The sequence below is a fragment of the Solenopsis invicta genome, chromosome 4 (assembly GCF_016802725.1).
Source record: "Solenopsis invicta isolate M01_SB chromosome 4, UNIL_Sinv_3.0, whole genome shotgun sequence".
NCBI classification, from domain to species: Eukaryota; Metazoa; Arthropoda; class Insecta; order Hymenoptera; family Formicidae; genus Solenopsis; species Solenopsis invicta.
In genome coordinates this window covers 20,388,906-20,401,739 of record NC_052667.1, presented here as the reverse complement: position 1 = coordinate 20,401,739, position 12,834 = coordinate 20,388,906, and the positions used below count along the sequence as shown (strand labels likewise).

The 12,834-nt window shown below is 33.0% G+C and overlaps 1 protein-coding gene across 7 annotated transcripts in view; it reads left to right on the top strand.

Moving 5' to 3' along the window:
- Positions 1-913: 913 nt before the first annotated feature.
- Positions 914-12,834, top strand: part of LOC105202553 (serine/threonine-protein kinase 10) — a 33,617-nt gene continuing 21,696 nt past the window's right edge. The window contains exons 1-7 of one of the 7 annotated variants that reach the window (XM_039447744.1): positions 914-1,333; positions 7,030-7,664; positions 7,756-7,920; positions 10,859-11,057; positions 11,188-11,318; positions 11,788-12,111; positions 12,511-12,556. In XM_039447744.1, coding sequence (XP_039303678.1) covers positions 7,506-7,664; positions 7,756-7,920; positions 10,859-11,057; positions 11,188-11,318; positions 11,788-12,111; positions 12,511-12,556 — 1,024 coding nt within the window. In that variant the 5' untranslated portion in view covers positions 914-1,333; positions 7,030-7,505. The other 6 variants (XM_039447745.1, XM_039447748.1, XM_039447746.1 and 3 more) reach the window with 6 other exon arrangements.

Genomic DNA, 12,834 nt, shown 5'->3' with positions numbered 1-12,834 from the left:
GTAAAGGCTAGTATAAACCAACCCTTAAGATTGGTTTATGCAGGCAATAACCGCTATTGCTCCGGAAGCATGCTGCACGCGTTCCCGGAGCCCCCCAGTCACGGACCAGGGCAGGACACCCGGAGAGGTTTTAGTAGGTATGTCCCCGCCGACACATCATCGGCGAGGAAGAGCCCCACATAACCACCAGGCCTCCCCCGGGGCCTGGGGTATGCGGTAACGCATTTCCTCTCCGTTACCAAAAAAAAAAAAAGGCAATAACCGCTAACTTATGCCGGAATCAGTAAGAAATTGATTAATTATAGTTGATTATTTTCTATAAATCGATTATGATTAGCTAATTTCTTACCGGTTCTGGCATAAGTTAAAGTTGATTTATAATAGCTGTAACCGTAAGAAATTGGCCAATTAAAGTTGGTTTATAATAGCCGTAACTGTAAGAAATTGACCAATCATAGTCGATGTATAAAAGAATAATCGACTATGATTGGTGAATTTCTTATGGTTAGGTATTATAAACCACGGCTATTATAAACCAACCCTTATAGTCGATTTATAGAAGAATAGTCGACTGTGATTGGTGAATTTTTTACAGTAACGGCTATTATAAACCAACCCTTATTGTAAACCGGGACTAACCCGAGTCGAATTGAGAGTTAAAATCCACTGCTCTTGAAAACGTTATTAAATTTTATAGGCTTGTTTTTTTTACATTAGAGAAAAAAAAAGGAAAAGATAAATCGTGCAAAAAGTTCAATTCTAAAATGTGATAAAAGAACAAATCTCATATTCGCGGCGGACAAAATGGCGGCGTGCTGCCACGTCCGTGGCAAGGATTGCGCGGAGCCCCTCGACCCAACTGGACCCAACGTGCACGGCACTGGCCGAACTCAATACGTCACTTCCAGACGCGGTGGAGCGCGTCTTGTGTACGCATGAAAGGCTTACGCGCACTCTCTCGCGCTCGCGTGTGCGTGCGTGCGTGATCGCGGCCGCGCGAGTGTGTAGCAGCATGAAGCAGTAGGTTGAAAATGGCCGTGTACGCGCACGGGTCTGCCGCAGAGATTACTGATACCCACGAGAGATAACTCCCGTGCGGGTCGCGACGGAACGCAGTCGCACGCGCGCGTGTGTAAATAGTGCGTCGCTCCGTCCCTCTCTTCTCTCCACCTTTCTCCCATCAACAGCTACCGCGAAACGATCCGCACAGCGTCGACCAGATAGCGGCTACATCGGGCTACATTCCGGTGGATTTCACAGAAGGGAAAGAGGGGGCGGTCGTCGTGTCCAGGATTCCAAGGGGGACTAGGTCGACCTGTCGCCGAACACGCAGGTAAACGACCGCCATCCACCGATCTGCGAGGAATACTCGTGTTTCCCACGGAAAACGGAGGACGGCCGTTCGTCTGTCCATCCTAAAGTTGCGCTCAGATGCCGATCATCCGTCGTCGCAGTCTCGCCTGAAGTGAACGCGACAGAGCGTTTCTCTCCTTTTCTCTCCTCCGCCCGCTCTCTCTCGTGGAACGTATGCAGTATCGTCAAGTAGGGGGATTTCTCCCAAATTTGGAGATTTGTTATTATCGGGTTTTTTTTTGAGAAGATAAAGAGTCTGAAAAAATTTTTATACTTGAAAAACGTACAAATCGTACAATATTTCTTAGAAATTGTGTATTAATTTATAATACATCGATTTCTCTTATATTTATAACCTGACAGCGCCGAATAGGTGCTCTTTCCAGATGCACCCTCCTGCACTTTCCATACGTGCGGAATGAAGTCATCTGCGTTCGTATCTCGGCCGTGAGGGGGGCGAGAGGGATAGTTTTGCAGGTAGGCGACGTGTGGTGAAAGAGCGAAAGAGAGAAAGAGAGCGCGAGGAGTGGCGCAGTCGCGGAGAATCAGTCCCGTCTAGCCTCCACGAGACGGACACGATCGCGACGTGTCCTACGCGATCTCTCGGCCCATCCCGAACGTCGTGGCCGTCGTCATCGTCGTCGCGGCTGTGGTCGCCGACACGACGACGTTTTTCGCTCTTGTCTCTTGGTGCCCGCGCGTCGACGGCTTGCTGTCGCGCACGTAGCCCGATTTCCCGTGTTGTGTCGGGGCGTGTTCGCGGTGCGAGAGAAGAGGAGCTAACCGCTTTCGCGCGAGCGGAGCGGATCTCCTTCGTGTGGAAATCTTCGAAAAATCCGGATGCCGAACGGTGCTCGCGGCATGGCGGTCGCATCGGCGGTCGTAATGGTACGGACGTGACCTAAGGTCACTTGTCAAAATTGTGTCAAGCCTGGTCAAGCCGCGTGACTGAGCGTCAACACCTGTCGACGTTCTCTCTCTCTCTCTCTCTCTCTCTCTCTCTCTCTCTCTCTCCTCTCTTTTCCTCCCTCTATATAAATGTATATCTCTATTTCTCTTTCTAGATAATAGGCACGGTAAAAATTTATCTAAGACATTTTAAAGATGTTATTAAGATGTTTTTTTAAACACATTTTTCAAATGAGTCTGAAATCGAGACATAAGACATCTTAATCCTTTCATGCCTGACTTTTTCTAAGAATAATTAGCATCTAATTTACATATTACTTAAGACCGTCATACGTAAAAAAAGTTTTAGTCATAATCGTAAATATATCGACCAATCATAATCGAATATTTTAAAAGATCGTAAGATCGTACTTTTGATTATGATTGGTCGATTTGTTTACAACCTTATGGTTACGATTAAATTTTTTTTATATGCAATGACCTTTAAGGTTACTGATTATGAATTTATAGTCAAAATTTCAAATCTCCATAAAGTCTAAATCACACTAGCGATTGAAAATTGAAGATTGAAGGTTAAAGATTGAGTTTTGGCCAATCAAAATAAAAGGAGCTAAAATTTTCTTGTTCCAATTGGTCAAAATCGCTAATCGTCAATTACAATCGGCAATCGCTAGTGTGATTTGGGCTTAAGGCGGCTCAAAATATATCTCATTTAAATCCAACAAAATTTAGCATTTTAATTCGCCATATTTTATTTTGTAATTTTTACTGCAGATTTATCAACGACTTCAATGAATATTAAAAATTAAAATAATATTACTATCAGTATTTTGAGAGTATTATTTAATATTTTTTAATATGATGGGAATATTGTGTTAATGTTTATTTTTACATAATACCTGTGGTATATTACTTTAATATTCGTGGAACGTTATGAAAATGTTCTACGAATATTATTGTGGTCAAGAATTAATGTGAATTATTAGGCACAAAATATTCATAAACATTATAATTATTACATTTAAAAGTTATATTATTCCCGGTAATTTAAAATATTGAAATAAATAATATTATTTACATCTTCATGTAATATTTTTATAATATTATCAGGAATAGACATATAACCATTTTCTTAATATTTCAAGAATATTTAATATTATTTAATATTACGCGCTTATAAGGTACCAACTTATATGAATACAACAAAATTTAATATTTTCGTTCACACCATATTGAATCCACCATTTTTAAAATAAACGCGCTCTCTATTTTTGTGGAAGGCATATCTATTTTGCACTTTTACCCTATTTGACGAGATATATGGATCAAGAGAAACTCACGAAGGTGTTGGTTTGTTTAGTAAAGAGTCCTATCTTTCATTTTTAAAATGAACTCAGAAAGGAGGTTTTATTTTTGTATTTTTCTGCGTGGAAGGTATGCATTTTTGAAGGACCGGCACATACAGGGTGCTCATTAATGATTGTATCCACTTTTTACCATAGGAGCATGATTTACCGATGGATATGTATTTCTAACATATTATATTAGAAATAACAAATGCGTGCTCCTATGGTAAAAAGTGGGGACAACCATTAATGAACACCCTGTACATGTTCCACTAAACACGAAAGGGTTAAGTGATGCCATTAAGAGCCGAAAGGAGAGACTATGGAGACCTCTGCCGAAGATAAATTTCTCTTTTAACAGATGTGGTTAAAATAATACAAAAATTTCAATGTAATTGCGATATCAATAATCAAGAGAATTGCCTACATCTTTCTGAAGAGCGATTTGTTGGAAAAAAGGCAAAATAAAAATTTAATTTTGATATCTTACTATAGTTGATATACAAATAATCTTATTTATTACATTTTAAGAATCAAATTTTTCAAAATTCAGTTTCTTAGAATATTCCACAGTTTCGTAAAACACAAGTCAAGATACAATATGTTTGAATATAATTACATATATATCGCGAGTAAACAGCAGATATATACTTTTAAGAAAGAGATAGAAAGAAAGCAATTGCAAATTGAAAGGAAGAAATTGCAAAATCTGAATCTTTAGCTTTCATAGCTTTGTAGAAAATAAGTCTGACGAGCAAAATATTGCTTCCATAAAACAAAATATATTAAAGTACAAATATGCACAGTAGTGATACACAGTCATGAAATAAAGTCGTCTATAAATAAATAATGAATAAAAATTAAACAAAAATTGATACATTTATATTAATTTATCAACTCTTTTATTTTAATATAAATTGTGATAAAATGAAAATTTTGTTTAAGTCTCTTATGTTTGGAGTAAATAATATGACAAAATATATTTAAAATACAAATTTAAAATTTAGTATATCTTTATTCTTTTTATATTTAGTATTTTTATTCATTGTTTGCTGTTTTCTTTTCTCAATGATTCTGTGTGTATGCAGGACAAAATACATCGTTAAAGTATTTGAAATGCAAAATACTTTTTTGGAATACAGAATACTTTTTAATTTCAATTTTTGAATTACGATATTAAGTAATGTTAAACTTTCTCCTCCCCCCAATGAAGAGCGAACAATATTGTGCGCTAAATTTTAAGTTGGTTTTTAGTCGATTGAGTGAAAGAAAATTATCTAAGTACTTATTAGTTGTAATTGAATTTCATAGGGAAAAAAGTAAAATTTAATCAAGTTTCTATATTAACTACACTGAAAACAAAGTTTTTTTTTATGATCAAATAAATATATTTAACATTATTTTTTTAATTTAAATAAATATTAACTAGAATAAAATAACTTATTTTTAAACATAGAAAATATTTTTTGAAAACAAGGCAATCATGTTAAAATAAATATGTTTACTTGAACATAATAATTTTTTTTTTTTTTGTGTAATAAAAACCAAATTACTGATGTATCGATAGAATCGAAGCAAATTGATTTGTTTCACTTCCAAACTGGCATCACTGTAAAAAAAAAAGTAAACATGTAAAAAAAATTCTTGTCAAAGATTTTTTTATTGATTTTTTTTTTATTTCAAATACAAAATAGATTAAAATTATATTTGAAGTACAAAATACTTTTATGTACTCTGCTGAAGTACAAAATACAAAATATATTTCAAATAAGTATTTCAAATGTGTTCAGCTCTGTATAAGTGCATAAATAAGATGCAGCTGAATTAGTCGATCACTCCTGCCTTGAGACGTCCCAAAGACGTCTTATGACATCTCTAAGATGTTTTATAACTCAATTTTGGATGCATTTACACATATTGTGTGTCTCTTTCTCTCCTTCCTTTCCGGCCATCGCTCGTCTGCGTTCTTTCCTGTTTTCTTATCGTCACGCTTCCGCGATAAATCGCGTTGCTCCAGGATGCACATACGCGGCTAAGGGCGACTATCGATCAGGAGGCAGCGACGACGACGAGAAACGCGTGACGGACGGCGAATCGTTTCGTTAAAAAAGATTAGATCGCGAGAGGGGGGCAACAGTAATTCCGATTAACTCCTAATCGAATTTGCCGTCGCTCCGCGAAAGCGGAGCCCACCGGACGTTTTGCAAGTCCCCGCTGCCCACGCGAGATGCTTCCGCGAGACTAGGGCATCGGCTTTGCAATCTCGCCTTCGCGCCTTCGCCGTTTCTTCTTCCTTCCCCTTGAAAGGAAACGCCGAACCGTGGTAGCGCGAAGTGCGTGCTGGTGCGTCCCGCTTTTGCATTCTGAAAAAAAATCCGGATCTTCAAAACGTGCCCTCCGCCCTCTGGAATCGACGGTTGGAAAACTGTAATGCAATTGTTATGTCTATTTTCACCGACATGAATCAACATTGATCTTGGTTTAATTGACTCTATCTTTTTTTAGTTCTAAGAATTACAAAAAGATAAAGAGTAAGTTACCGAGATTAAAAGTTAATCTACGTTGGTACAAATGGACAGTGTTGGATCGGTGACTCATTTCTAATTTGTTGACTTTAAGTCATTAATTAACGTCAAGAAAAGCAACATGACTTATGTGTTAAAAAAAAAAAGAATACTAAATTTATTTTAATAATAATTAGAGATTTATAATTAATTGAAAGTTTATTGGATCAGTAAGTAGACTCGGTAGACTTACCATCAATTATAAATCTCCAATTATTATTAAAATACCAGTAAGTAGTTCCAATAGACTGATCGTCGATTCAAATAAAAACACAGATTGCCGATTTGGTGATCGAGAATTTTCAATAGTTATTGTGTAAGCGATCTTGTCTATTGTTAAAGGAGCCAATTGTTAACTACGCATCCCTCGATAATATCCACACTGACTGCAGATAGCAATTCTTCTTTTTCGAGCTTATCAACGATATCTGAGTTCCTCTTATCTCATCTTCGTAATTTATTTGTACGTCCGCGTAATACGTCTACCGCTAGAGATTCTTTTTAAAGAGCCTGGTACACGTACGCATTAGTATTTTATATCGTGCGGTACTTGATTTCTGGTTTCAAGCCGGATTAAAAATGGATATCTTGTTTAATGGAACGTTCCACTGACTCTGCTCCAGTTTTTTCTGTATTTCTCTGAAATTTTTATATTATTCATTACTGTTGAAATACATTAGAAACAAGTACATATTATTATTATTATTATTATTATTATTATTATTTTGTGCATCATATATAAGAAAAGCTGAAAAAAGATGTGTATCCTTCCTCGACTCCAGCATTTTTAACGAAACGATTGCGTGTTAAAAAATGATCGATAATGAAAATAATAAATTGTATTTCTTTTATTCCAGAACTTGATCCGACATTCCCCGTGCATCTAATTATTGGGAGATTGTCAGCGATGGATCGCACTTTTCTTATCAGTGCCCATGGTAGTTCGAGCACAACGATAATTGATTAGGAAGTACGACTTGAAGTTTACAAAGATGCGGGAGTGGTGCGGCACCGTCCCCTGGTGTCCAGCAGGGATCTAGAGAGAGTAACACCTGCGCTTGAAGAACTTATCTTAATATAATGTTAAAATAATGCGGACTATGTGACATTGTTTTAAACGTACCATACATCGCAGTGCTGAGAAAAATGGTTACTGAGCTCTTTTGAGCGCTTTAACTAAAGTTATTTTTTAATAACGCGATTGTTAATAGTTACACATTTTGTACAACTCGACGTTGTGTGTTGTTGAGGGTTTTTTCAGTGTGTTCAAATTGTAATAATAGTTCAGTTTTTGAGTGTGTACACGCATCTCGAGATATACACAACTACCAAAATGTCGTTCCTATCGAATCTGAAAAAGGCCTTCCACTTCGGTGGTAACGACGCGAAGAAGAAGAAATTGTACAATAATATCAAGATGGACTGTAATCCGGAAGAGTTTTGGGAAATGATTGGTGAATTGGGAGACGGTGCATTTGGCAAAGTTTATAAGGTAATACAGCTTTTCAAGAAATCCTAGTCTATCGAGTCTGTTTTACTTTTTTTTTTTTAATGGTGTCCTTTTTAAACAATTGTTATTTTAGGCACAACACAAACAGTCCAACTATCTCGCTGCTGCGAAAATGTGTGCATTGGAAGGAGAGGACGATCTTAGCGATTTTATGATCGAAATAGATATTTTGTCGGAATGTAAACACCCCAATATCGTTGAGTTGCACGAAGCTTATTTCATTGAGGGAAAATTATGGGTACGTTTTATACTTGTTCTTTAAACAGAAAAAATTGTATTCTATTCAACAATCATTGTCCCATGTATTATAAGCAATATAAAATTTCTTTGAAAGAATTTTATAATTTAGTAAAATATTTTTATTTTAGTATCATATATATATATATATATATATATATATATATATATATATATGTATGTATGTATGTATGTATGTATGTATATATAATAAGGAGCACAATATGAATGTTTTAAAATAATAGTATTAAAAGATTCCAATTTTTGAAGATATTATTTCCTATCCAATATTTGTTTTCTCTCGGTTTATAAAAATTGTTATTGAATAAAAATAAATATTTTTTTTAGCTAAATTTTTCTTTGAGTAAACAAGTTACATTTATTTAAAATTATTAAATTTTTTAAAAGATTTATTCTTGTTTGTACGAGACAATAATTATTGAATAGAATGTAATTTTTCCCTTATATATACATGCCCATACATGTTTTTGTTATGATTACTTAGAACAAGTGCTTTCTTATAAATGAAATAATTATTTTTATTACACAATTAAATATATTTTTCTTAAAATCACAAAATTTTTTTACGTTAGCAAGTTGCATCAGTTTAAATATATAGTTTGAAGAATAATCATATTAAGGTTATTTTTGCTATGAACTGAAAACATCTAGTTGGTGTTAGATGCGTGTTTATTATTTTTTTAACTACATAAAAATTGAATTTTTAATGATTATTAACATAAAATAAAGGTATAATTTATAAATACAGCGTAATTTAAAATCTTGTTTATATTGTCACAGAGATTGTATCTTTTTTACTGATTTTTATTGTTTAATAGGTCAAAAAAATCGATTAAAAATTTTTTTAATTAGTTTATCAATTTTTATTAAGAATAAGCTTGTAAAACGATTCAATGAAATTTAAACAGTTTTTCACTTTTTTTGCCTTTTGAAGAATACAATATATTAGATAAACGAAGCCAATGCTATTGTAAAATTTTAAATGCGTTTTTCTTAAATTCATATTTTTCATCCTTGTCCTAGGCATTTTTCAGAAACTACTAAACTTCTGCCTTGAAGCAAAATATTCATAACACTTGTGACTATAGATGAAACTATTTAGGATCTATTTAATATTTTAAAAAGATTTGTTACAGCTTGCAAAAGTTTAAAAAAATTTTTTTAAATTTTGTTTTTTATTTTTAGTTAATTGGTATTTTGTTTAATGTTGCGCTAAATTACTAGTTCCAATGATGATAATCATTTATATAGATTAAAATAATTCTTGGATTATTAATTTAAGATCATCACAAAGGACTCCTGAGACAGGATTTTTTAAATTATGCTACGTTATTTATAAATACCTTTATTTTATATTAATAATAGGGATTAAACGTTAAATTTTTATAAAGTTAAAGAAATATGTATCTAAAACGCCAATACTCTAAATGTTTTCAGTTTAAAGCAAAAAATTCATAAAAATAGTCTTTAAAATAATCCTTTAAAATTAAAATACCTCCTTAAGATTATCAAATTCTTTAAAAATTTTATATTCTTGCTTTTATATATATATACCAATGTTTGTTGAATAAAACATTTAGGTAGACTTCTGAAAACCGTTAACATCTGATTTCGATGAAATTTTGTGAAAAGCTTTACTTAGGAATTTGAAATGAAAGCCTTTAAAGGGATTTTTGACGACTTGTATGATAAAGCTATTTTTTTTTTAACATAAAATGGTAAAAATGTAAATAAATGTTTCCTTTCATACAGTCAACCTCACATGACTTTAAATTGACTCTAATGTTAATCTTAACCTTCGAAATGGTCAAAGTTATAGATCGTTTGTTTATCATAAAGTTATTAACAAAATAATTTTTATAAATATCTTATAGAACCTAATTTTGTAAGATAAAATGATAAAAATATATATTATTTGTATTTATTAAATAATTTTATTTTTATAGAATCTATTTTATATATATACACACACACACACACACACACACACACACACACACACACACACACATTTATAATATGCATATATATACAATATATGGTGTATTATTTTGTATGTAATATATTTTAATTAATTCCTGATTAAATTATTTTAATGTCTTAAGAGCAGTTAATCAAAGAGGTTTAAATTAAATTTTTTTATGCGACAACTTGAAGTGAGATCCACCCCACTTCGCTCCATCCCCTGCTTACGGGGCGAAATGAGGTCTGTAATTGTACTGTTCCATATGGGTTTCCGATTTTCCACGCGAAGCGAGGTTTACCCCACCTTCTGCTCACTAGGCGAAACGGGGTCTGTAATTTGTACTATTCCACATGGATTTCCGACTTTCCACAGTTTCCACGCGAAGCGAGGTTTGCCTTACCCCACCCCAGCTTACGGGTTGAAACGAGATCTGTAAATTTACTGTTTCACATAGATGTTATTAAATGAAAACTAATTAATAACTTTTTAATATACAACAAATGTTAGAAAAGGTTAATGACTTTGACTTTTTTGAAGATCAAGGTTGGCATTAAAGTCAATTTGTGGTCATTTGAGGTTGAATGTATGAAAGGAAACGTTTATCCATATTATTTTCATCATTTTATGTTAAAAAATGGCTTTATTATAGGAGTCGCCAAAAATCCCTTTAAAGGCTTTTGTTTTTAACTCTAAATAAAGTCTCCAAAAAATTTCATGAAATTTTATTGAAATCGGTGGTTAATCGTTTTTGAAAGTTTATATTTCCAAATTTATATTTATATTTCCAAGTTTATATTTCCATTTTTTCTATGTATACTTGCACAAGTGTGTTTTTAGTATAATTATTTATAGCAAAGATTTTTTTCTTTTTAAATGAAATAATTATTTGTTTAATATTTAATTAAATAATTATTTTGAAAAAGATTAAAGGAGGAGGAAAATGTTTTTGTAGATGTTAATTGAGTATTGTGATGGCGGTGCTGTGGATTCCATAATGGTCGAATTGGAAAAAGCACTAACAGAAATGCAAATAGCATACATCTGCCAGTATATGACTAAAGGTCTTGCCTTCCTACACAAATCTAAAGTCGTGCACAGGGATTTGAAGGCCGGAAATGTTCTACTGACTATGGCAGGCGGTGTTAAAATAGGTAACTATCTAAAATGCTTTGGTAATTTCTTTGTCTACATAATTAACATAATTTTCCCTGTTTAAATAATTAAAATAATTTTTTTGCTTAAACACGATAGATATACAAAGAATTTTATTTTTAATTACAGCTGACTTTGGTGTATCCGCAAAGAACAAGCATACTTTGCAAAAACATGACACGTTTATTGGAACGCCTTACTGGATGGCACCCGAAGTTGTCTTATGCGAAACATTTAGGGATAATCCTTACGATTTTAAAGTAGGCACTCCTATATAAATCGCACACTCGTAAGAAAGATGATACAAGTCGAGATTGTCAAATTTCGTTTTTTTTTGTGTGCGCGCGCGCGCGTGTGTGTGTAGATTATATTCTAAATATACCGGTCTTTATTCTGAAAAAGTATTAAAAGTTCAATTCAAATAAAAATTTAAAAATCCGTGAACAATAATACAAATCAAAAGAAATAGTTTTTAGGAATCTAACATAACACTATAATACAATTAATGTCTGCATTACTTCTAAAAAAAACTTAAAACAAATAATTAAATATTAGTTTTAAATTGCTTATATTTAATACTGCCATAAATAATTAATTTTAAAATATGCAATTTTCTTTTTTTTCTGCTAAATATTTTCAACTTGTGTCACTTTTCTGTGCGAATTATATTTTAAAGATTACTCTCTAACTTGAAAATATGATGTACGTAAATTTTCGAATTGTGTTTAGGTGGATATTTGGTCTCTTGGTATAACTCTTATAGAGTTTGCACAAATGGAACCACCGAACCATGAAATGTCGCCGATGCGAGTGCTACTTAAAATACAGAAAGGCGATCCGCCGAAACTGGATCAGCCCGGGAAATGGAGTAAGGAATTTAATGATTTTATTGCTAAAGCACTTATAAAGGACCCGACCTCACGACCCACCGCTGACGATTTGTTAAAACATCCGTTTATAAGCCGAAATTTAGATCCAAAGCCTGTCAGGGACTTGTTACTCGAATATAAGGCGGATGTTGTCGAAGAAGAACTGGTAGATGAGGAAGCGGAGGTAGGTTCTATTTTTCATCCCTGTATTCTGTTCTCCATTTTTTTATGTACATGTTAATTATGCAGATCATATGCAATATAGAAATAATACGATTAATTGTAAATTCGTAAAATTAAATATGCAACTAACATATATCTAAATCTTTACAATTTAATACATGCTTTATATATAAAATATTTTTTCTAACAATATTTTTTTTACATTATTTTGTAATTGCATTAATTGATATCGAAATTCTCTTTACTTTTCATTCGAAGAAATTTGCTCTGGTACAAGAATGCAAATTTTAATGTAATAGTGTGGTAGATGATCATTTTATAATTCAAATAGTTATCCACGGAGCTTCCGATAATGCAGAATTAACATGTATTACATTGTTACATGCTTCCGTTATTATAGAAGGCGAAAAAAACGAAAAAACACAGAGAACAATATCAGCGAATTGGTAAGCTGCTTCTATGTGAAGCGTACATGTCTTACCCTTGTTTATTTGTAAAATGGAAAACGTAAATTATTAGAAAGTCGAATGTTGCATTAATTAGAATCTGGCCGTTGATTCTGGAAAATGTTCTTGAAAAATTAAGAACACATTTTAGTTTAATTATTTATACCAAGTTGTTAGTTCTTAAATAAGATGACTGTTTGCATTTATATGTAATTATGCATGACATGATCGTCTCATTTAAATATTACACTAGTGCATGTAATTAAAATTAAATCTAG